Source organism: Halichondria panicea, chromosome 4 (genome assembly GCF_963675165.1).
Source record: "Halichondria panicea chromosome 4, odHalPani1.1, whole genome shotgun sequence".
In the NCBI taxonomy this organism is placed as follows: domain Eukaryota; kingdom Metazoa; phylum Porifera; class Demospongiae; order Suberitida; family Halichondriidae; genus Halichondria; species Halichondria panicea.
This window is the reverse complement of record NC_087380.1, coordinates 7380293-7405268: the sequence shown is the minus strand read 5'-3', so window position 1 is coordinate 7405268 and position 24976 is coordinate 7380293. Positions and strand designations below refer to the sequence as shown.

At 44.5% G+C, this 24976-nt stretch overlaps 3 protein-coding genes across 7 annotated transcripts in view; all 3 read left to right on the top strand.

Moving 5' to 3' along the window:
• LOC135335240 (putative ferric-chelate reductase 1) overlaps nt 1–24976 on the top strand; it is a 28237-nt gene that overhangs the window by 1758 nt on the left and 1503 nt on the right. The window contains exons 1-8 of one of the 4 annotated variants that reach the window (XM_064530665.1): nt 17728–18075; nt 18135–18295; nt 19385–19476; nt 19531–19597; nt 20080–20268; nt 20409–20572; nt 20662–21058; nt 24807–24970. In XM_064530665.1, the coding sequence (XP_064386735.1) occupies nt 17784–18075; nt 18135–18295; nt 19385–19476; nt 19531–19597; nt 20080–20268; nt 20409–20572; nt 20662–21058; nt 24807–24970 (1526 nt within the window). In that variant the 5' untranslated portion in view covers nt 17728–17783. Of the gene's footprint in view, nt 1–17727; nt 18076–18134; nt 18296–19384; nt 19477–19530; nt 19598–20079; nt 20269–20408; nt 20573–20661; nt 21059–22056; nt 22376–22443; nt 22666–22717; nt 22810–22866; nt 22934–23136; nt 23398–23918; nt 24083–24178; nt 24576–24806; nt 24971–24976 lie in introns of those variants that run through there. The other 3 variants (XM_064530664.1, XM_064530667.1, XM_064530666.1) reach the window with 3 other exon arrangements.
• Nucleotides 1026–12651, top strand: LOC135335239 (uncharacterized). 2 transcript variants are annotated; one of them, XM_064530663.1, is made up of 21 exons: nt 1026–1168; nt 1490–1654; nt 1805–2015; nt 2149–2373; nt 2696–2862; nt 3013–3223; nt 3357–3581; nt 3797–3963; nt 4114–4324; nt 4458–4682; nt 5005–5171; nt 5322–5532; nt 5666–5890; nt 6108–6280; nt 10667–11006; nt 11061–11153; nt 11215–11274; nt 11332–11372; nt 11485–11546; nt 11990–12172; nt 12359–12651. In XM_064530663.1, exons 2-21 carry the CDS (start codon nt 1545–1547, stop codon nt 12589–12591), a joined length of 3540 nt encoding a protein of 1179 aa, XP_064386733.1. In that variant the 5' UTR covers nt 1026–1168; nt 1490–1544; the 3' UTR covers nt 12592–12651. The 2 variants fall into 2 exon arrangements, with proteins under 2 accessions (XP_064386733.1, XP_064386731.1); XM_064530661.1 differs by lacking the exons at nt 10667–11006; nt 11061–11153; nt 11215–11274; ... (2 more) ...; nt 11990–12172; nt 12359–12651 and adding exons at nt 6422–6761; nt 6814–6918; nt 6987–7046; ... (2 more) ...; nt 7321–7488; nt 7534–7945.
• LOC135335246 (uncharacterized) lies at nt 13606–15905 on the top strand. Its single transcript, XM_064530676.1, has 5 exons — nt 13606–13942; nt 14015–14175; nt 14834–14925; nt 14981–15035; nt 15691–15905. The coding sequence occupies exons 1-5, from the start codon at nt 13699–13701 to the stop codon at nt 15769–15771; spliced, it is 633 nt and encodes a 210-aa protein (XP_064386746.1). The 5' UTR covers nt 13606–13698; the 3' UTR covers nt 15772–15905.

The window sequence follows — 24976 nt, the reverse complement described above, 5'->3', positions numbered from 1 at the left end:
TCAGCTATTCATAATAATCAATCATTCGTTGTATAACTGAATATGTGGTGTTTCATGTTGACTCAAGTTTATTGATCAAGCTTGTACCTCTCAACTCCCTCCAGTTCTCTGCAGATGTGGTGGCATGCAACAGATTGGGTGATGACATTGTGGTGATTGATGGCTGGAACCCTCCATCCAGTGACAGGAACAGCCAAAGGGACACTGTGCAAGACACCACTCTCTATACTAGCTCCTATGATGCTAGTGGCAACGGAAGGATTACTTGCACGTGAGTGTAGGGTTGACTACAAGCACTTTCTTATTTAGTGCTGATTGGTACATGCAATGGAACCCCACTATAACGGACACCTTTGGGGAACAATATTATGGCCTTTATACAGAGGTGGCCTTTGTTGAGAGGTTGTTTTGTATGCAAACTGTTCATTTGGGACCTGGGTGCCTGCCTGGCCGTTATATAGCAGCTGGCCTTTATTCAGAGGTGGTTGTTAACAGAGGTTCCACTCTATTAACAGACACTGACTATACTCATTGCTTACGTGTAACTGTACCGTGTCGCTCTTCTTAATCATTCCCTTACCACCTGGGCCAACTCACACAGTGTCTCCAAGCGTATTGCTCCATCAAGTGCCCAAGATCTTGATCTCTCTCAACCTCTCTTTGTGATCTATGCTCGTCGTCTAGGAATCTCCCCTAACCTCGACACAATAGACAGTCATGCCAATGGGGGCATAGCCGTGAGAGGGGCCACTGGCAACAGACTGGTACCATCCTCAGGTATAGGCAACAACACATCACCCTCAACCACTGAGGTAAGTGTATGCACACACACCCGACACTGAAGAAGTAGTCTAATAGGCTGCAACAAGTAATAACATTGCGAATTGTGTGAAAATGCCTTCCATTAACTGTTTTCTACCTGTAATGCTTGGATCTCGTGCAGGCCCCTCCTATGACCACTGCTGTCCCTGGCAACACGGTGGCTCCTCAGAGATCACCTGATGCCTATGGCCTTCAAGTGGTGAGCCCTAGCGGTTGCACTCGTGTCGATTGTGATCTGTTTATTGGAATTGCCATCAACACTGGAGATGATGGATTCCTTGATATCTATATGGAGGGAAGTGCAGCTGGCTGGATCGCAGTGGGCTTCAGTGAGACTGCTGACATGGTGAGTTGTTGGATGGGTGACTCACATCAGTGCATGCTTTATATGTCCTAGTGTTGTTGTTGTCTAACTGTCAGTCTCCTAAAGGATCAGTAGTACTGAAGTACAATGTAGCTGCCTCACGTGTTATATTTAGGTCTGTGTCAGCCACTTGTTTGACCAAACCAAAGGCCTTGTGGTTTTGGATAGATATTGGCAATGCTCTCAGCTGTTCATAATAATCAATCAGATAAACATTCGTTGTATAATTATAGTCGGATTGTGTGGTGTTTCATGTTGACGTTGGTTTGTTGACCAAGCTTGTACCTTTTACCCCCCCTCCAGTTCTCTGCAGATGTGGTGGCATGCAACAGATTGGGTGATGACATTGTGGTGATTGATGGCTGGAACCCTCCACCCAATGACAGGAACAGCCAGAGGGACACTGCAAGACACCACTCTCTATACTAGCTCCTATGATGCTAGCGGCAACGGAAGGATTGTCTGCACGTGAGTGTATAGGGTTGACTTCAGGCACTTTCTTATTTAGTGCTGATTGGTATTAACAAGCCTGACACTACTATACTCATTGCTTACGTGTAACTGTACCGTGTCGCTCTTCTTAATCAATCCCCCACCCCCACCCATACCCATACATAGTGTCTCCAAGCGTATTGCTCCATCAAGTGCCCAAGATCTTGACCTCTCTCAACCTCTCTTTGTGATCTATGCTCGTCGTCTAGGAATCTCCCCCAACCTCGACACAATAGACAGTCATGCCAATGGGGGCATAGCCGTGAGAGGGGCCACTGGGAACAGACTGGTACCATCCTCAGGTATAGGCAACAACACATCACCCTCAACCACTGAGGTAAGTGTATGCACACACACCAGACACTGAAGGAAGTAGTCTAACAGGCTGCAACAAGTAATAACATTGCGAATTGTGTGAAAAATGCCTTCCATTAACTGTTTTCTGTCTGTAATGCTTGGATCTCGTGCAGGCCCCTCCTATGACCACCGCTGTCCCTGGCAACACGGTGGCCCCTCAGAGATCACCTGATGCCTATGGCCTTCAAGTGGTGAGCCCTAGTGGTTGCACTCGTGTCGATTGTGATCTGTTTATTGGAATTGCCATCAACACTGGAGATGATGGATTCCTTGATATCTATATGGAGGGAAGTGCAGCTGGCTGGATCGCAGTGGGCTTCAGTGAGACTGCTGACATGGTGAGTTGTTGGATGGGTGACTCACATCAGTGCATGCTTTATATGTCCTAGTGTTGTTGTTGTCTAACTGTCAGTCTCCTAAAAGGATCAGTAGTACTGAGGTACAATGTAGCTGCCTCACGTGTTATGTTTATGTCTGTGTCAGCCACTTGTTTGACCAAACCAAAGGCCTTGTGGTTTTGGATAGATATTGGCAATGCTCTCAGCTGTTCATAATAATCAATCAGATAAACATTCGTTGTATAATTATAGTCGGATTGTGTGGTGTTTCATGTTGACGTTGGTTTGTTGACCAAGCTTGTACCTTTTACCCCCCCTCCAGTTCTCTGCAGATGTGGTGGCATGCAACAGATTGGGTGATGACATTGTGGTGATTGATGGCTGGAACCCTCCACCCAATGACAGGAACAGCCAGAGGGACACTGTGCAAGACACCACTCTCTATACTAGCTCCTATGATGCTAGCGGCAACGGAAGGATTGTCTGCACGTGAGTGTATAGGGTTGACTTCAGGCACTTTCTTATTTAGTGCTGATTGGTATTAACAAGCCTGACACTACTATACTCATTGCTTACGTGTAACTGTACCGTGTCGCTCTTCTTAATCAATCCCCCACCCCCACCCATACCCATACATAGTGTCTCCAAGCGTATTGCTCCATCAAGTGCCCAAGATCTTGACCTCTCTCAACCTCTCTTTGTGATCTATGCTCGTCGTCTAGGAATCTCCCCCAACCTCGACACAATAGACAGTCATGCCAATGGGGGCATAGCCGTGAGAGGGGCCACTGGGAACAGACTGGTACCATCCTCAGGTATAGGCAACAACACATCACCCTCAACCACTGAGGTAAGTGTATGCACACACACCAGACACTGAAGGAAGTAGTCTAACAGGCTGCAACAAGTAATAACATTGCGAATTGTGTGAAAAATGCCTTCCATTAACTGTTTTCTGTCTGTAATGCTTGGATCTCGTGCAGGCCCCTCCTATGACCACCGCTGTCCCTGGCAACACGATGGCCCCTCAGAGATCACCTGATGCCTATGGCCTTCAAGTGGTGAGCCCTAGCGGTTGCACTCGTGTCGATTGTGATCTGTTTATTGGAATTGCCATCAACACTGGAGATGATGGATTCCTTGATATCTATATGGAGGGAAGTGCAGCTGGCTGGATCGCAGTGGGCTTCAGTGAGACTGCTGACATGGTGGGTACATACCTTATAGTGCTCAGACTTTACTACTAAGCAGTAGTAACGAACTTGGTAGCTATCCATGTACATGCATGTATCACATGTTATGTTTAGGTCTGTGTCATCCACTTTGTTTGACCAAATCCAAGGCCTTTGTGATTTTTTCTAGTATGCATGCATTTCATTAATTTGACATTGTTGATCAAGCTTGTACCTCTCATCCCCTCCAGTTCTCTGCAGATGTGGTGGCATGCAACAGATTAGGTGATGACATTGTGGTCATTGATGGCTGGAACCCTCCATCCAATGACAGGAACAGCCAGAGGGACACTGTGCAAGACACCACTCTCTATACTAGCTCCTATGATGCTAGCGGCAACGGAAGGATTGTCTGCACGTGAGTGTATAGGGTTGACTTCAGGCACTTTCTTATTTAGTGCTGATTGGTATTAACAAGCCTGACACTACTATACTCATTGCTTACGTGTAACTGTACCGTGTCGCTCTTCTTAATCAATCCCCCACCCCCACCCATACCCATACATAGTGTCTCCAAGCGTATTGCTCCATCAAGTGCCCAAGATCTTGACCTCTCTCAACCTCTCTTTGTGATCTATGCTCGTCGTCTAGGAATCTCCCCCAACCTCGACACAATAGACAGTCATGCCAATGGGGGCATAGCCGTGAGAGGGGCCACTGGGAACAGACTGGTACCATCCTCAGGTATAGGCAACAACACATCACCCTCAACCACTGAGGTAAGTGTATGCACACACACCAGACACTGAAGGAAGTAGTCTAACAGGCTGCAACAAGTAATAACATTGCGAATTGTGTGAAAAATGCCTTCCATTAACTGTTTTCTGTCTGTAATGCTTGGATCTCGTGCAGGCCCCTCCTATGACCACCGCTGTCCCTGGCAACACGGTGGCCCCTCAGAGATCACCTGATGCCTATGGCCTTCAAGTGGTGAGCCCTAGTGGTTGCACTCGTGTCGATTGTGATCTGTTTATTGGAATTGCCATCAACACTGGAGATGATGGATTCCTTGATATCTATATGGAGGGAAGTGCAGCTGGCTGGATCGCAGTGGGCTTCAGTGAGACTGCTGACATGGTGAGTTGTTGGATGGGTGACTCACATCAGTGCATGCTTTATATGTCCTAGTGTTGTTGTTGTCTAACTGTCAGTCTCCTAAAAGGATCAGTAGTACTGAGGTACAATGTAGCTGCCTCACGTGTTATGTTTATGTCTGTGTCAGCCACTTGTTTGACCAAACCAAAGGCCTTGTGGTTTTGGATAGATATTGGCAATGCTCTCAGCTGTTCATAATAATCAATCAGATAAACATTCGTTGTATAATTATAGTCGGATTGTGTGGTGTTTCATGTTGACGTTGGTTTGTTGACCAAGCTTGTACCTTTTACCCCCCCTCCAGTTCTCTGCAGATGTGGTGGCATGCAACAGATTGGGTGATGACATTGTGGTGATTGATGGCTGGAACCCTCCACCCAATGACAGGAACAGCCAGAGGGACACTGTGCAAGACACCACTCTCTATACTAGCTCCTATGATGCTAGCGGCAACGGAAGGATTGTCTGCACGTGAGTGTATAGGGTTGACTTCAGGCACTTTCTTATTTAGTGCTGATTGGTATTAACAAGCCTGACACTACTATACTCATTGCTTACGTGTAACTGTACCGTGTCGCTCTTCTTAATCAATCCCCCACCCCCACCCATACCCATACATAGTGTCTCCAAGCGTATTGCTCCATCAAGTGCCCAAGATCTTGACCTCTCTCAACCTCTCTTTGTGATCTATGCTCGTCGTCTAGGAATCTCCCCCAACCTCGACACAATAGACAGTCATGCCAATGGGGGCATAGCCGTGAGAGGGGCCACTGGGAACAGACTGGTACCATCCTCAGGTATAGGCAACAACACATCACCCTCAACCACTGAGGTAAGTGTATGCACACACACCAGACACTGAAGGAAGTAGTCTAACAGGCTGCAACAAGTAATAACATTGCGAATTGTGTGAAAAATGCCTTCCATTAACTGTTTTCTGTCTGTAATGCTTGGATCTCGTGCAGGCCCCTCCTATGACCACCGCTGTCCCTGGCAACACGATGGCCCCTCAGAGATTACCTGATGCCTATGGCCTTCAAGTGGTGAGCCCTAGCGGTTGCACTCGTGTCGATTGTGATCTGTTTATTGGAATTGCCATCAACACTGGAGATGATGGATTCCTTGATATCTATATGGAGGGAAGTGCAGCTGGCTGGATCGCAGTGGGCTTCAGTGAGACTGCTGACATGGTGGGTACATACCTTATAGTGCTCAGACTTTACTACTAAGCAGTAGTAACGAACTTGGTAGCTATCCATGTACATGCATGTATCACATGTTATGTTTATAGGTCTGTGTCATCCACTTTGTTTGACCAAATCCAAGGCCTTTGTGATTTTTTCTAGTATGCATGCATTTCATTAATTTGACATTGTTGATCAAGCTTGTACCTCTCATCCCCTCCAGTTCTCTGCAGATGTGGTGGCATGCAACAGATTAGGTGATGACATTGTGGTCATTGATGGCTGGAACCCTCCATCCAATGACAGGAACAGCCAGAGGGACACTGTGCAAGACACCACTCTCTATACTAGCTCCTATAATGCTAGTGCTGGGAGCAACGGAAGGATTGCTTGCACGTGAGTGTAGGCGTGCTGACTAGTGCTTTGACAATAATGCATTGTTTCTTACAAGTACAATTGCTTTTTTGTTATGGTCTGTATACACTCATTGCTTGTACGTTCGCGCAGTATCCTAATTAACACAACCCCCCCCCACAGTGTCTCCAAGCGTATTGCTCCATCAAGTGCCCAAGATCTTGACCTCTCTCAACCTCTTTTTGTGATCTATGCTCGTCGTCTAGGAATCTCCCCTAACCTCGACACAATAGACAGTCATGCCAATGGGGGCATAGCCGTGAGAGGGGCCACTCCCAGCAGACTGCTAGCAACCAACAGCACAGGAACTGCTGATGAGAACATCTTTGAGACTGTACATAGACCTAAACTGATCCGAGCTCACGGTATTCTCATGATTATTGCATGGCCTCTGTTGGCCGTCACTGCCATCTTCTTTGCTTTGTTTATGAGGCCAGCTCTGCCCAATGGAGAGTGGTTTCAGGTGACTTTAAAGATGCATAGTCTAAAGTGTACTCTCCATATAATTTATGTAGGTTCATCGAGCTCTCCTACTGTGTTCCCTGTTCATTGGAGCTGTTGCTTTCATACTGATCTTCATTGCTCTGGCGAATTCCAGAGGCCTTGTGGATGTCACAAGTGTGAGCTAATAATTATAGTGACTGTATATACCTAATACATTGTGAGCCGCCCCATCTCTCACGTGCAGAATACTAGTCTAACACATCTGGTACTTGGAGTGATTATCATGACTCTACAAATCATCAATGTGAGTTGTAATGAGAATCAAACTTGTTTTTACATATTCTCCTGTATATAGCCAATTATTTCCATCTTCCGATGTCATCCTGGAAACAAAAAGTAAGGTCTTTCAATAAGTATGGTCTCCAATAATCGATTATTGCTGTTGAAAATCTATTTTACAGTCGTTGGATCTTCAATCTGCTCCATGGCTCTGTCATTGGACTGTTGGCTGAAATACTAGCCTGTAAGTTACGAACAACAGCCCTATACACAATCATTACTCATGTCAATCCCTACAGTGATAAATGTTGCGATAGGAGTGTACATCTTCTCCGCTAACTTGAGTCGATTCCGTTCCACCCGGTCACCATTCTGGGTGTTCCTATCCTGGGACATCTTCTATATACTACTGGTGGTGACTCTCTTTGTTGTATTTACTGTCATAGCCACTTCAAGGAAAACGAAAGGCAAGTTTTCCATTGAAGGTAGAAGTTTATTAATTACTGCTGCAGGGTTGGCTCCGTCTGCTGTTCAAGCCCTGTTTTCAGTTAATGAAGGTGAGAAGAAAGCTGAAATTGTTGGAATTAACCTGGATTCTGCCGTGGGAGACAAACCACAGGAGAAGTGTGCACCAGAACGCAAGACCCCCTCCCAAGATTCCCCCCTGCGTTGGGCCGCTCTTATTGTCTACCTGGGCGTGACTGTACCAATACTGTTGGCTGTGATCATCATGGTAGCTCTCCCTCAGTAGAAACTCACAGAATTGCAAATTTAGCACAAGTATTATATAAATGTATGTGGCATAATTGGCAGATTTTGCTCGATATGTTCCTTTTTTCTTTTTCTCCAGTTATTCCTCTATTTTCTTTCATTGCTGCTACTATTGATTCTGAAATGATTTTAAGATTATAATTGAGTGTCTGAGTCATAATTATTATAGTATGTTTATACCATGGGAGTGCGTGATACTTATTGCACCTAGAATTTTAAGTAAGGGAGTTATAAGGAATGTGCTCCAGGGCTTATGGTATAGTTAAACCCCACCCAGTTGCTATGATACAGACCCCCAAGTGGATATTATAATTTAGTATAATTATAGGCGACTTACATATACAACCAAATTTCAGTTACATTATTTTTTTTTTCGATAGAGTTGTACATATTTAGCCATCTTTCGATGCCCGACCCTGCATCAGTGCATGGAACAAAAAAGTAAGACCTTTCAATAATCGATTATTGATTGAAAATCTACAGTCGATCTTCAATCTGCTGCATGCATGGCTCTGTCATTGGATTGGTGGCTGAAATATTAACCTATAAGTTAAAAATAGCCCTATATACGCATGCACTGCACTCACTTTATATGTCAATTAATGTGTCATGTTAATTAATGTGTCCATGTAAGTCGCCTATAATTATATAATATACCCCACTTGGGGTATGTATCATAGCAACTGGGTGGGGTTGATAGTGATAAATTAATGTTGCGATAGGAGTGTACATCTTCTCTGCTAACTTGAGTCGATTCCGTTCCACCCGGTCACCATTCTGGGTGTTCCTATCCTGGGATATTTTCTATATACTACTGGTGGTGACTCTCTTTGTTGTATTTACTGTCATAGCCAGAAAATGAAAGACATGCAGGTTTTCCATAGTACATATAGACATAGTATCTAAAATGTGCCTGCGTGCATGTGCTGCTATTATTGTGCATGCGCCAAGCCTTGCTCATGAAACACTATAACACACAGTGAGCTTCCTGCCATCATACCGTGGATACTGTATACACTTGGTGTGTACAGTATCCGGCTATGCTGCCATTCACAAACAGTTTTCTTGTTGAAACAGAGATTTTCATCTCTGGTTGAAATGAATGGATACAAGCTGCTCATAGCTTATCTGGCTGTGTGTGCAGCCCTCAATAGAGTGGATGGATATTCCACTGGACCTCCAGCAACTACCACGGTGTGCCAGCAGATGGCCCCAAGCTCTCTCCCTACTGACCATGGTGACCCTCAATCTGGAGATGGTGGCTATAGGCTGCAGATCTCTCCTCCAATGGCAACAGCTACCAATGGATTCACTTACGAGACTGGCACTGCTTATACAAGTAAGTATTATTTATACAGATTGTTGACTGATGATTCATATACTTGCACTGTGCAGTTCAACTAGTTGGAGATGCAGGTATCCGTGGTTTCCTGGTTCAGGCCAGAATGCCTGATAACACTCCTAGTGATGGGGTGGATCCATTGCTACTGGGTTCCTTCCAGCCTGTCAGCGGTCAACAAACACTGGACTGTAATCAAACGGCAGGAGCAACTAATGAGGTTATAGTGGTTGCAATTTCATTTGTAGCCTATTGTCAACAGTGTTGTTTTCTTACAGGCCACCATTGCCCACTCCCAAAGTCAAAATGATGCCACCTCAGTGCAGTTCAATTGGACAGCCCCCATGACTGCAGGGGATGTGGACTTTTAGTGAGTGGAATTATGTATATAGCAATTGGAATTATCATTCCCTCATGCAGCTACACTGTTGTTCGTGTTCAGGCCATACATTTCGACGCCATTAGTGCAAGTGTAGTGGGAACGACTGTAAGCTAATACTTTGCATAACTCCATACCTAGAGACAGTTGATACCATTGTACTTACTTCCAATCATTATAGACTCCTACTCCCAACGCTACTGACCCTACAACCACTCTAAGTGCAACCACTGAGGTAACTCGATACTGCATTTTCCTAGCAAGGATGTGGCTAATGGCACTTGAGCATTCCCAGTAACAATTAGTGTTTATAAGTATGACTTCTGTACTGTTATCTGTTTTCTGTCTATAATACCTTGATCCTGTGCAGCCTATGACCACTGCTGCCCCTGGCAACACGGTGGCCCCTCAGAGATCACCTGATGCCTATGGCCTTCAAGTAGTGAGCCCTAGCGGTTGCACTCGTGTCGATTGTGATCTGTTTATTGGAATTGCCATCAACACTGGAGATAATGGATTCCTGGATATCTATATGGAGGGAAGTGCAGCTGGCTGGATTTCAGTGGGCTTCAGTGAGACTGCTGACATGGTGGGTACATGGGTGACTCACCTTATATAGTGTTCAGATCTATATATAATTATAAGCAGTAGTACTGAGCTTGTATACATGCATGTATCACACATTATGTTTAGGTCACTTCGTTTGACCAAATCCAAGGCCTTGTGATTTTGTCTGAATGTGTGCATGCATGCATGCATGGTATTTCATTAATTAATTTTGACATTGGGGTTTCTTTTGTTGATCAAGCTTGTGCCTCTCACTCCCCCTCCAGTTCTCTGCAGATGTGGTGGCATGCAACAGATTGGGTGATGACATTGTGGCCATTGATGGCTGGAACCCTCCATCCAGTGACAGGAACAGCCAAAGGGACACTGTGCAAGACACCACTCTCTATACTAGCTCCTATAATGCTAGCGCTGGGAGCAACGGAAGGATTACTTGCACGTGAGTGTATATAGGGTTCACTACAGGTGTGCACTTTCTTATTTAGCGCTGATTGGTATCATCAACAAGCCTGACATTATATATACTACATGTTTATACGTGTAACTGTATCGTGCCGCTCTTCTTAATGCAATCTCCACCCACACACAGTGTCTCCAAACGTATTGCTCCATCAGGTGCCCAAGATCTTGACCTCTCTCAACCTCTCTTTGTGATCTATGCTCGTCGTCTAGAAGCATCCCCTAGCCTCGACACAATAGCCACCCATACAAGTGGTGGCATAGCCGTGAGAGGGGCCACTCCCAGCAGACTGCTAGCAACCAACAGCACGGGAACTGCTGAGGAGAACATATTTGACACTGTACATAGACCTAACCTTATTCGAGCTCACGGTGTTTTCATGATTATTGCATGGCCTCTGTTGGCTGTCACTGCCATCTTCTTCGCAACCTTTATGCGGCCGGCTCTACCCAATGGAGAATGGTTTCAGGTGAGTGGGTTATTTTGTCATGCATGCACTGCACTCATATTTCATAATTGTTAGGTCCATCGAGCTCTCATGATGGCGTCTTTAGTTGTGGCAATAGTTGGTTTCATCCTACCTTTTGTGGCCCTCATGCGTGCTGCCGATAGCCAGGTAAGGACACATGCACCCTCTGCTGTACAAGTCCTGTATCCTACTACCCTCTCCTCAATAGAGGCTCAGTCTTCCACATATGGTGATTGGGGTCATCATGACGGCACTACAGATTACCAACGTAAGCTCACCAAAAAAACACTTACTACATATCATTATTTTCTGTGCTTGTGTGCAGCCTATCATTGCTCTGTTTCGATGCAAGCCTGGAGGCAATTAGTGAGTTATTCTATGGCTACATTGATACACTCTATACTAGGAATCTACATACCATTTAATTATAGCCATACTTGCTTAATGGCTTGCTGATTGATTTACTGCATTTGTACAGTCGTTGGATTTTCAACATGCTCCATGGTTACTTCATTGGCTATGTTTTGGAAACTCTTGCCTGTAAGTGCCACCACACCCCCCACTACCATTATCCCCCTACTACCATACCCCCACTACCATTAATCCCCCTACTACCATACCCCCCACTATCATTATCCCCCTACTACCACACCCCCCACTACCATTATCCCCCTACTACCATACCCCCCACTATCATTATCCCCCTACTACCATACCCCCCACTACCATTATCCCTACTACCATACCCCCCACTACCATTATCCCTACTACCATACCCCCCACTATCTTTATCCCCCTACTACCATACCCCCCACTACATTATCCCCCTACTATCATACCCCCCACTACCATTATCCCCCTACTACCATACCCCCCACTATCTTTATCCCCCTACTACCATACCCCCCACTATCATTATCCCCCTACTACCATACCCCCCACTACCATTATCCCCTCAAGTTAATGCCCCCCCTCCCCCACAGTCATCAACATCTCGTTTGGACTGTCAGTGTTCTCGGCCACACTCAGTACTACGTTTGGTTCCAACTCGTATAGTGACCGTGCCCCCCTCTGGTTGTTTGTGGCCTGGTGTGTGTTTGAGGTCACGCTGGTGGTTGTGGGTTACATCACCTTCTCTGTGTGCGCCTGCTACACTAATGATACTTGTGAGTTTATTATGACCTCTAGCAAAGTCCTATGGAGCTAAGCCTGATATTGTGCTAAATATGGCTGCTAATATGTGTAATGTGCTACAGCTGCATGGCTCACACTACTATGCTTTCCCCATATTCCAGAACACTTTAATTACATTTTTTACTGTAAAGTATCTATTACAACATTTCTCCTTGCAGCTTGTGCCCCGTCAGCAGTTCAACCCTTAATCTCCTCAAGTAATGACAAAGATAAATACGATGAGATTGAGATGACGTCGTCAGGTGTGGGGACAAAAGCCTCAGAAGAGGAGAAGCCGAAACGCAAGACCCCCTCTAAAGATTCCCCCCTGCGCTGGACAGCACTCACCGTCTACCTGGTTGCCACGGTGCCTATCATGATTGCAATCATCGTCATGATAGTACTGCCTTAAAAAAACTGAATTCAGAACTATTATTTTAGGATGTGTTAAAAGACTGTGTTTTTCAAATACTGCCTACATCATTGCGCATGCTATGAATACGGCGTATCTTAACAACGATAACCTCAGCCTGGTGGATACCAGGTAGAGTGGATAGTATATGTATGGACCTTCAATGCTAGATCTAGCATAGCCTGGAATCGAGCTAGCACAGAGATCTGGGCTATATGGGGCTGGAACCGAGGTTGGATCTAATAGCTGCACTCACTCCTACCAGAGGAGGAGGAGGAAAACGTAAGAGAAATATTGCTCCCTAGATTGCTGGAGTCTGACTACTACATACGGGTAGTTGTGGACACTCACACACACACACACACACACACACACACACACACACACACACACACACACAGTACAGGGGCGTAGCTACCATTGTTTCCTGGTTGCCCAGAAACCCCCCCAGGAGCTGCTGAGAAAATTGGGCAGGGCTCCCTATAATTGAAATCATGCAGCCCTGCCCATCTTTTCACACGTGGCTGCAAATCAATAATCAGAGCAGCACCGTGAAGCGTTTCACTTTGGCTTTGTCTCAGCTAGTTAGTCTCAGCTAGCTAGCTACCTCAAACAAAGAAGACCAAAACTTAAGTTCTAGATCTAGTATTAATCCTGAATGCTCCAGTATTCTCAGACTCAGCTCTAAGCACAACTTTATTCAGGAAGTGTACAAGTTTAGAACAATCTCAGCCACATGAAACCTCTCAGGTAAATGACATTTTATTGTTGCTCAGCTAGACTAGCAATACACAATTGGTACCTGCATGCCTAGTATGTTACGTCTATAGCTAGCTAGCTTCTCACAAACATGTAAAAAAGTCATGTCAATAAGCAGTAGGTGTGCCCCAATCAAGAGGGTGTGGTACCGGAAGTGGGGGTGGCCACAAAAATTTCGCGGCGCCCCTGTCCCAAAGTCTGGCTACGCCCCTGCAGTAGGACAATATTGCTTTCCGGTACGCCCGATCTCCGAGTTTCAAGGGCGGCCTAGAATCGGGGCAAACTAACAGCCCTTGTCAAGAGCCTTGCCTGCAGTATTAACAATAAGTGATCTAGGTCTGCCTCAAGATGCGAGTCCTCCTGTTAGCGTTCTTTGTAACCTGCTGCAGTCTCCATGCAGTTACTGGCATGTCCTCGGGTCCACCTCTCAGTCCCAGTGCCAATGAAGCTCTGGTATGCCAGCAGATGACCCCTAACCCTGGTGCCCATGGTGCCCCTCAATCTGGAGATGGTGGATATAGGCTGGAGATCTCTCCTACAATGGCAACAGCTACCAATGGATTCACTTACGAGAATAACACTGTTTACACCAGTGCGTTGCATTGATACGTATAGTTATACCTGTGTCTATAATTATAGTTATAATCAATGATGTTTTTTCTAGTTCGTCTATTTGGAAATAGTATCCGTGGTTTCCTAGTCCAAGCCAGAATGCCTGGTAACACTCCTAGTGTTGGAGTAAATCCAATGCTACTGGGTTCCTTCCAGACTGTCAGCGGTCAGCAAACACTGGCCTGTGATCTGATGGCAGGAGCAGCAAATGAGGTAATGTTAACACTTAAGCCGAGCAGTACAAGTGCATGGGTCTCTGTTTGTTACCACATGCACTTACCAGTGCGGTAGGGAACTAAGAGGAAACCCTCACTCTTATAAGGCTTATACATGCTACAACAATTTACGCGGTTTGCAATGGGGAAGCCTATATACAACCTGCAAAACAACTAGATTGCACAATCAAGCACTACTGTTCAGGCAGGCAGTCAAGAGTCGCATTCAGTTAGTGATTATATACCCTATACATTTTAGCATTTTTATTCGACATGTGGAGCACCTCGAGAGGCTATATAGTGGCCTATTGTGTGTTACCCAGTCTTGTTGAATATATTCATTGATTGATGATTTGGAAACCAAAACTCCCACACCCACCCACTCCTTACCTCTGTTACCACAACTTACAGGGGTTTGGGGAAGCCTCTAACCTCTTTATTTTTTCGAGGAGCTGAACTTTCGCGATTGAAACTTTACAAATCAAAATCCACGTGACTATATATAGAAGCCTATTATTGTTTTAGTCGCATTGCAACTAACAAGTTACAATGCAAGTTACAGCAGACACACACACACACATGCATCAGCTTTACCGTATCCCTTGATCGCCTCGAGGCCATGCACTCTTGGTATCAAAATTATATTTTGTCCACAGGCTACCATTGCCCACTCCCAAAGTCAAGCTGGTGCCACCTCAGTGCAGTTCACCTGGACAGCCCCCATGACTGCAGGGGATGTGGACTTTTAGTGAGTGGAATTCTGTATAGCAATTTGTATATTGAATTATCATTTCCCCATACAGCTACACGGTTGTTCGTGTTCGGCTCACACATTACGATGCCATTAGTGCAAGTCAAGTATGTGCAATGTAGCCATACCATATATAGTCTTGATCCTATATATAGATTACCCCAGGGGTACATTGTTCATTGGTTTATGTTGATCACAATCATTCATACATGCATGGCTTAAGGTTAGGGTATTGTATTTCACCCCGCGAAAGGTATTGAATCATTATCGCTATGTTAGTACAAGTCGGCATAATTATAGATACCAATAACGCTTACTTACTGCTCTTATAAATTGACACAAAAATAGAATAACCACGCATAATTACCCTAACCAACCTTGTATATAATCAGGAGCCTATATAATTATAAATAAGACAAGGAGCGGCTGACAATGGGGATCACGTTTCATAAGTGCATGCATGACCGCATTTCCATATAATTATTATGCAGAGTCACTAAGTGGTTGAATCCCTACACGTGTTATACGCAATACAGGGCTGCGGTTTGCAAGCACTTAGTTGCTTCCATGTACAAGGAAGTGCGGTTTCACCAGCAATTACGAAACGTCATCCCGAGTATACGTTGAAAAATTAGCCGCCCCTTCTCTTATTTATGGGCTCCTGATAATTATAATAATTATTATATACATGATATACACTGGCACAGGTGCATAAAGTCCTGGTATGGTAATAATTAATTTGATTGCCCCCCCCCCCCCCAGACCTCTGGTGCAATACGAGAGAGTATCTTTGGCATTGTTCCAATGCTGCTGGCTGTGATCGTCATGGTAACCTCACTTTAGATGTTAGCCAACGTGAACAAAATTAACAATTGTACTAAATATCGTAGTTCAGGATAGATTTAGTGTGTTGATAGATTAGTGTGTTTTCTGTTGTTTACTAAAATAATCGTGGCTCAATCATTCAATAATAAAAATGTCAATACAAGTTGCAGGCCATGCATGGAGAGTCGTGTTTAACGTCATCGTGTCATTGCAGTGCCCAGTGAGCATAATGATGTGCACTATAATATAAACATCAATGTTGATGTTTAATCTATGGTCGTTAATGGAGGTTCCACTGTAGTTGCATGTGTAACTGAGTACATGTATGCAATTTCCCAAAAAAAAATTAACGCTAGGCTTTCTGTATTATGTAGATCTAAAAGAGAAAAAATCGGCTTGGGACGCCTCTTCTCTTCTATTGGGTGTGTCAATACAGGTACAATCAGGAATATGTCCAACGTCGACCTTTGAACCTTGCAGGCTTGCGGCAACGTCAAAACAATGGCAAACTGTCAAAATCATTTCAAGTTCTTCAGAGCGAACTCAGGGGCGGATCCAGGGGGTGGTTTTGAGGAGCTGAAGCCCCCCCTTTTGAAAAACTACCTATGTATTGCTAGTCTGAGGTTACAACAATTTTGCCACCAACTTGTTACTTATGCATCTGCATGTAGACTCACTGACTTAAGAGATGCTAGACAACAGCCAAGTCTAGCTACTAAGAGTATAAAGGATGTAGGCTAGCTAGCTGGACATACTAGCTAGCTATAGCTAGCTAGAACTAATAAAGTGCATAGGTCAACTAGACCCTATTGCTGTTGCTGAGTCAGCTCCTTGTGCAATGTTTTGTAGCCTCATATCCCAGGCCTCTCTTCCTAGGCCTTGTGAAGGAGGCTATTGTGCATGCTGTTGAGCTGCAACATGGAGCATATCTCAGACTTTTTCAGCTAGTTGCAAGGAAGCAGCCTTACCTCCTCTCACTCTCAGTGCAGTCTGGGTAGGCATTGTGATTCTTTCATGTACCAAGAGTGCATGAATGTAGATGTAACATCTACAGTATACATCCTTTTGTTGATTAGAACGAGTTTTTTGTATTAACTTTTTCATATTCAGTATTCACTTATTAATATGACAGTTCAAAGGTAAAGTGTGAGCAAATTGTAAAAAGCAAAAAATGTCGCCGGGAGGGGGATGCTCCCCCTCCCATACCCACCCCCTGGGTGGCTCCACCACCCTCGTATGGGGCTTTGCCCCTTTCTACTAGCCCCCCCTTTCTGGATCCGCCCCTGGAGCTAGCTAGCTAGCTAGGGCCTGGCACTAGGGGGAGCAGACTGCAGTCGCTGCTAGCCTCCTTGTGGTGAACCATGTACCCTGTACTATCTATGGCACAAGTAAGATAGTCTAAATAGCTAGCTGGTACATGGTATATATAGATACATGTCTGATGTAGATATCTAGTATCAGTAAAGACTGAGACCCTTCCCACCACCTCCACTCTTGTTTCTTCTTTTCCACTATGTCCATCAACTCGATACGTTTCATACTATCTCACTTTTTGTTTCACCACTTCCCAGGCCGTACTGTGCAAGTGAAAGCAATCCTTGAGATCTGCAACGTCTCGGTCTACCAAAATAGTCTGGTATCTTCACTTCCTTTAATACTGTGTGGCTTGTGCTACAGTACATATTAATTTTTGTCTTCAAATTTTGGAGTTCTACTGGAACTATGGGACAGATCTAGCATTGTCCTTGGGACCGAGACCTCCAAGTCCAATGCTAGCAGTGCTGCTAACAACAGACTAACATTGTGCAACCTGATTGTAAATTTCAAAGCGGCCTTTGAACTCAGAGCTTCTGTTCACCTCTGCTGTGCCCTGCGCACGCGCACAGGGTAAACAGGTGTGGAAAAATCTCTGAGTTCCAGGCGGCTTGGAATCGAGGCAAACTAAATGCGCATGCTCATTGTTCTATATAATGGCCACAACATGCAGCCCTTTTAATTAATACTGTACGGTCTACCATTCTATAGTATCTATGATTTTACTGTTAGCAGTAAATAAACGATCTAGATTTGATATCAAGATGCGAGCCCTCCTGTTAGCGTTCTTTGTAACCTGCTGCAGTCTCCATGCAGTGACTGGCATGTCCTCGGGTCCACCTATCGATACCCCTGCCAATGAAGCCCTGGTATGCCAGCAGATGACCCCAAACTCTAACAACCATGGTGACCCTCAATCTGGAGATGGTGGATACAGACTGGAGATATCTCCTACAATGGCAACAGCTACCAATGGATTCACTTACGAGACTGACACTGTTTACACGAGTGCGTTGTATTGATACATAGTTACCTATTTTTCTGTATCTAATCATTGTTTTTTCTAGTTCGTCTAGCTGGAAATAGTATCCGTGGTTTTCTAGTCCAAGCCAGAATGCCTGGTAACACTCCTGGTGTTGGAGTAAATCCAATGCTACTGGGTTCCTTCCAGCCTGGCAACGGTCAGCAAACACTAGACTGTGATCTGATGGTAGGAGCAGCTAATGAGGTAATGTTAATACTTAATTACATGTTTCATGGAGTACAAGTGGGTCTCTATTTGTTACCACACTTACTAGTGTGGTGGGGAAGCCTAATTCTAAGAGGAAACTCCCATCCTTACAAGGCTTATTTACCAATGCACCTTACCCGGTTTGGGGAAGCCAACAACCTGCATAGCAACTATAGATTGCACAATTAAGCATTCCTGTTCAGGCAGACAAGAGTTAACTGTTTCAAATATTATTAACAGCTGTTTTCTATGGAACGATTTAAGTAAAATAGTTAATGGTACCTCCTATTCATGTTTAAAGTTACTCTTGAACGTTACCTTAACACATTTACAGAAGCCATGCATGTAGTGGCCACTCATCCCGGTAATTGGTTAGACTCTATAAAAAGGAAACCACAACTCCCACTCTCACCCTTATGAGGCTTGTCACAACATACAGGGGTTTGGGGAAACCTCTTTATTTTCCAGGAGCTAAACTTTCGCAATTGAAATTTTAGTGCCTCAAAAATCCAGTTATCAAACTCTCTATTTACTGTAGGGCTTTCTCTATATGTGCTATTTTCATCTTCAGAATCTACTAAGTAAACCGCTGTTTGTAACAGCAGTAGTAAGAGCAATGGCTATAACATCTTGCAACTAGCTAGCACAATTCATAATTCTAATTAAGTATCACAAGAAACCACGCCCTAATATCTGCACTTTGTGTGATCTGGTAGCTTTGCTAAACATCGATCTGGTTGCATGCTAAACATCGATCTGGTTGCTAAACATCGATCTGATAAGCATAAATTTGTCTCTAAACATCGATCTGGTAGGTAAACATCGACCTTGTTGGTAAACATCGACTCTTTATTAGTTTTGAGACAAACGGCACCCCATATATTCTCTATCCTCGAAAGTAAATCTCTCGAAATGTTTAGATCTGTGAAATATTAGCTCCTCGAAAATAAAGACGCTATACTATATCACATTCTTCTATAGCCTGATGAAAGTCTGTGAAACAGGTTGCTTGGATGGCCTTAATTGAGAATACTGTTAGGTGACTAGAGTTCTGTATACAGTTATAACCATGTTAATTTGTTACAGGCCACCATTGCCCACTCACAAAATCAAGCTGATGCCACCTCAGTGCAGTTCAATTGGACAGCCCCCATGACTGCAGGGGATGTGGACTTTTAGTGAGTGGAATTCTGTAGCAATTGGTATATTTGAATTATCATTCCCCCATCCAGCTACACTGTTGTTCGTGTTCAGGCCACACATTTCGACGCCATTAGTGCAAGTCAAGTGGGAGTGACGGTATGTGCAATAGCCGTAACCTTATCCCACGATTATACATGGCTTCTTTCTATAATTGTGGTTGTATATATGCACAGGTGCATGCTGTTGCATACCGTATAGCTGGTAATTTTCGTGGTGCAAAATATTCGTGGTTTTCGTGGTTGAAGCTCTGACCACGAATATTTTACCCACGAATGAAGCGACCTTGCCTACCTTTACCTGCAGTTCAAGCTCCAACCACGAAAATATTACCCACGAAATGTCTCAATATTGTTGAACCACGAATGTTTTGTCCCCCGAAAATTACCCTCTATACGGTAATAGTGTCCTGGTATGGTAATACTACAGTGGATCTTCAATACCGTATAGCGGGACATTTTCGTGAGGTTCAACATTTTGCGTGTTTTGATGGCAGAGCAGTTAACGCGAAAATTAAAACCGGGATAAAAACTCCCACGAAAATTTCCCGCTATAGTAATCTGATTGTCCCCCTCCCCCAGACTGCTCCTGTTCGATCACCTGATGACTACAGATTTGTCCGCTCCCACCCTGAGGGCTGCTCTCGTGCTGACTGCAACGTGTTCATTGGTATAGACACCAACGCTGGAGATGATAGGTTCCTGGATATCTATATGGAGGGCACAGCTGAAGGATGGGTGGCTGTGGGATTCAGTGACTCTCCTAATATGGTAAATGTTTGAATCTACTGTATACGTTTTTATTACCACTAAGTCAATCTGTTTGTTTGTTTGTGGGTCAAGTGGTTTGCTTAGATTTGTTTTTATAAAACGTTGCGTAACATATCCATGCATGCACGTGACCTTCGCAGTTCTCGGCGGATGTGGTGGCTTGCAACAGAGTGGATGGTGACATTGTAGCCATTGATGGTTGGAACCTCCCTGCTAACACACGGGACAACATCCCAGACACTCTTCAAGACGTAACCCTCTACACTTCAAACTATGATCCTGCTAATACAAGGCTCTCTTGCACGTACGCCATTGCATGTAACCGTTTATTACATCCTGAGTCATGATTACGCACTTACATTAGAATTTTATAATTTGTCTGTTCTCATTTAGTGTATCCAAGAGGATTGCTCTGAATGGAGCGGGGGAGGACCTGGACCTGTCAACTGACCTCTATGTACTCTACGCTCGTCGTATCACCGCGTCGACATCACTCGATTCCCTTCAAAGTCATGCTGTAAATCCTGCTCAGCCATCCACTAGAGCTCCCAGTGCTGTCCGTTACACTGTCACCACTGCCTCTACTAGCGCTATTCCTACCATGGCTCCTGTGAGAGCTCCTGAAGATTACCGCCTGCAGATACTCAGTCCCACCGGTTGCTCTCGTGCTAGTTGTGATCTGTTCATTGGTATAGACACCAACACTGGAGATGATGGATTCCTGGATATCTATATGGAGGGTACAGCTGCAGGATGGGTGGCTGTGGGATTCAGTGAAACTGCTGACATGGTGAGTTGTGTCCATGCGGCTATATTGTGTTAGTATCCGGTTACCCGCCTGTACTATATATTCCTCTAGTTTAATGCTGACGTGGTGACTTGTGTGAGAAACAGCATGGATGATAGGATCAGCGCATGGGATGCTTGGAACCCTCAAGGGAGAAGCAACAGCATAGACACTGTACAGGACGTGGGATTATTCAATGGCTCTTTCGTCAATGGAAGGATTTCTTGCACGTATGTTAGAACCGAATTGTCTCAGAAATAATTGTATACATCCTCTGTGCAGTGTGTCCAAGCGTATTGTTCCATCGAACTCGGAGGATTTAAACTTGAATGACAACCTGTGGGTGATATAATTATGCTCGTCGCACAACTGACAACACTTTGGCTAACGGCATTATGACCCACTCCGGGGCTGGGAATGGTGCCCGTGGCGTATCCAGCGCCCGTTTCTCTCCTGCCTCCTCCACCTCTGGTGCGATGCGAGAGAGTATGTTTGGCATTGTTACAATGCTGCTGACTGTGATCGTTATGGTAACCTCACTTTAGATGTCAGCCAACGCGTGAACAAAATTAACAATTGTGTACTAATTATCGTAGTTAGATAGATTTAGTGTTGATAGATTTAGTGTGTTTTCTGTTGTTCATTCAACAATAAAAATGTCAATACAAGTTGCAGGCCATGCATGGAGAGTCGTGTTTAACGTCATCGTGTCATTGCAGTGCCCAGTGAGCGTAATGATGTGCACTATATAAAGATCAATGTTTAACGAGAAAACAACCTCTTTAATCTATGGACGTATGGTCGTTAATGGAGGTTCCACTGTAGATTTGTTGCATTGCAACTGAGCATGCAATTTCCAATGCATTAATTTCGCAATACTGGAAATGCAGATACAATCCTCAGGCCGAGTTGTCTCTAAAATAACGCCAGGATGCTTTCTGTAAAATATATAAAAGAGAAAAATCGGCCTGGGAACGCCTATATAGCTTAGCTTCTATGGATGGGTGTGTCACTAAAAGTCACAGCAAAAATTTATAAGGGATTATTTTTTATAGTGATCTAGATCTGCTCTCAAGATGCGAGTCCTCCTGTTAGCGTTCTTTGTAACCTGCTGCAGTCTCCATGCAGTGACTGGCATGTCCTCGGGTCCACCTCTCAGTCCCAGTGCCAATGAAGCCCTGGTATGCCAGCAGATGACCCCAAACCGTAACAACCATGGTGACCCTCAATCTGGAGATGGTGGATACAGACTGGAGATATCTCCTACAATGGCAACAGCTACCAATGGATTCACTTACGAGACTGGCACTGTTTACACGAGTGCGTTGTATTGATACGTAGATCTAGTTACCTATTTTTCTGTATCTAATTATAATTGTTTTTTCTAGTTCGTCTATTTGGAAATAGCATCCGTGGTTTCCTAGTCCAAGCCAGAATGCCTGGTGACACTCCTAGTGTTGGAGTAGATCCAATGCTACTGGGTTCCTTCCAGACTGTCAGCGGTCAACAAACACTGGCCTGTGATCTAATGGCAGGAGCAGCTAATGAGGTAATGTTAACACTTATTGAGAATGCTGTTAGGATAAACTGACTGAATAGATGACATTAATTTTAGTGTTCTGTACATAATGCATTCTATAATTATAATTATTTTGTCCACAGGCTACCATTGCCCACTCCCAAAATCAAGCTGATGCCACCTCAGTGCAGTTCACCTGGACAGCCCCCATGACTGCAGGGGATGTGGACTTTTAGTGAGTGGAGTTATGTATAGCAATTTATATATTTGAATTGTCATTTCCACCATACAGCTACACTGTTGTTCGTGTTCAGGCCATGCATTACGATGCCATTAGTGCAAGTCTAGTGGGAGTGACAGTATGTGCAATGTAGCCGTAACCTTATTCATGGATAATCATGATCCTAGCCCCCCCCCATGGGGAGGCCTCAAGTAGATTCATGGGCCTTGCCCTCTTTCTTTGTCAACCACAATCATTATGCATGCGTATGATTATGTATCAGCAGATGAAGTCTGAAGTACAGTGGATCTTCAATAATCTGATTGCCACCCTCTCCCCCAGACACCAGCTCCCACCACCATGCCTCCTCCCACCACCATGGCTCCTCCCATCGACCTCCCTGCTGGGACAACCACTGCTCCCGTACGATCACCTGACGAGTACAGATTTGTTCGCTCCCACCCTGAGGGCTGCTCTCGTGCTGACTGCAACGTGTTCATTGGTATAGACACCAACACTGGAGATGATGGATTCCTGGATATCTATATGGAGGGCACAGCTGCAGGATGGGTGGCTGTGGGATTCAGTGAAACTCGTAGTATGGTAGGTATAATTATATACAAAGATATTGAATCCACTACAATCTATTAGGCCAAACAAATTTGTAGTTTCTCAGGCTACTATTTCTATAAATGAGCCGATAATAAGCGAAAGTATAATTAATTTTTAGTCATAATTATAATTGTTTATGACGTACTTTTAGTGCCTCTGAATTGGAGTCACATGATATTTAACTTTTTGGGAAAGCTATTTTTGGGAAAGCCAAGCGCACAAGAACAAATTGACTTTGCATGGCCTCCTTTACCAATACTGTTTTGGGAAAGCTATTCGTGACGTACTTTTAGTGCCTCTGAATTGGAGTCACATGATATTTAATTTTTTGGGGAAAGCTACCAAATTCCAAGCACAAGAACAAATAACTTTGCGCATGGCCTCCTTACCAATAGTGTTAATCAAAACATTGTCTGCGTGGGGTCAAGTTGTTTATTTAGACATTATCACAGGCTTAGACTTGTTTTTATAGACTCAACCGTTGCATAACATGTCCACATGACCTTTGGCAGTTTTCAGCGGATGTGGTGGCCTGCAACAGAGTGGATGGTGACATTGTGGCCATTGATGGTTGGAACCTCCCCGCTGGTACAAGAAACAACACCCGAGACACTCTTCAAGACGTAACCCTCTACACTTCAAGCTATAATGCTACTAACACAAGGCTTTCTTGCACGTACGCCATTGTAACAATTTATTACACCCTGAGGCATGATTACACGAACCATTAAGAAATTCCAATTAATTTTCTAATTTGTCTGTTCTCATTTAGTGTATCCAAGAGGATTGCTCTGAATGGAGCGGGGGAGGACCTGGACCTGTCAACTGACCTCTATGTACTCTACGCTCGTCGTATCACCGTGTCGACATCACTCGATTCCCTTCAAAGTCATGCTGTAAATCCTGCTCAGCCATCCACTAGAGCTCCCAGTGCTGTCCGTTACACTGTCACCACTGCCTCTACTAGCGCTATTCCTACCATGGCTCCTGTGAGAGCTCCTGAAGAGTACCGCCTGCAGATACTCAGTCCCACCGGTTGCTCTCGTGCTGATTGTGATCTGTTCATTGGTATAGACACCAACACTGGAGATGATGGATTCCTGGATATCTATATGGAGGGCACAGCTGCAGGATGGGTGGCTGTGGGATTCAGTGACTCTGCTAACATGGTGAGTTGCATGTGTCCATGCCATATAGCTATAATTTTTGCGATCTGTATACCAGATGATAGAGCAAAAAATTACCTACGCAATGATATGCTTAGTGTACACACACCTCGTTCCATGCCTGAGTTATGCGATTTGGAAACTCGAAGCTGTAAAACAGCAGTATTGAGAAAACGCCCACTCAAAGATGGCTAGTCATAACCCTGTACTATAATTATAATTCCTCTATAATAGTTTAATGCTGACGTGGTGACTTGTGTGAGAAACAGCACGGATGATATGATCAGCGCATGGGATGCTTGGAACCCTCAAGGGCCAGGGAGAAGCAACAGCATAGACACTGTACAGGACGTCGGGTTATTCAATGGCTCTTTCGTCAATGGAAGGATTTCTTGCACGTATGT

Coding starts and splice junctions, on each gene's coding strand:
- LOC135335239 (XM_064530661.1), top strand. CDS start 1,545: ATGGCTGGAACCCTCCACCCAATGACAGGAACAGCCAGAGGGACACTG. Junction 2,863..3,012: donor AACGGAAGGATTGTCTGCAC/GTGAGTGTATAG, acceptor ACCCATACATAG/TGTCTCCAAGCGTATTGCTC. Junction 5,891..6,107: donor TCAGTGAGACTGCTGACATG/GTGGGTACATAC, acceptor CATCCCCTCCAG/TTCTCTGCAGATGTGGTGGC.
- LOC135335246 (XM_064530676.1), top strand. CDS start 13,699: ATGCGAGTCCTCCTGTTAGCGTTCTTTGTAACCTGCTGCAGTCTCCAT. Junction 13,943..14,014: donor GAATAACACTGTTTACACCA/GTGCGTTGCATT, acceptor TGTTTTTTCTAG/TTCGTCTATTTGGAAATAGT. Junction 14,926..14,980: donor GCAGGGGATGTGGACTTTTA/GTGAGTGGAATT, acceptor TTCCCCATACAG/CTACACGGTTGTTCGTGTTC.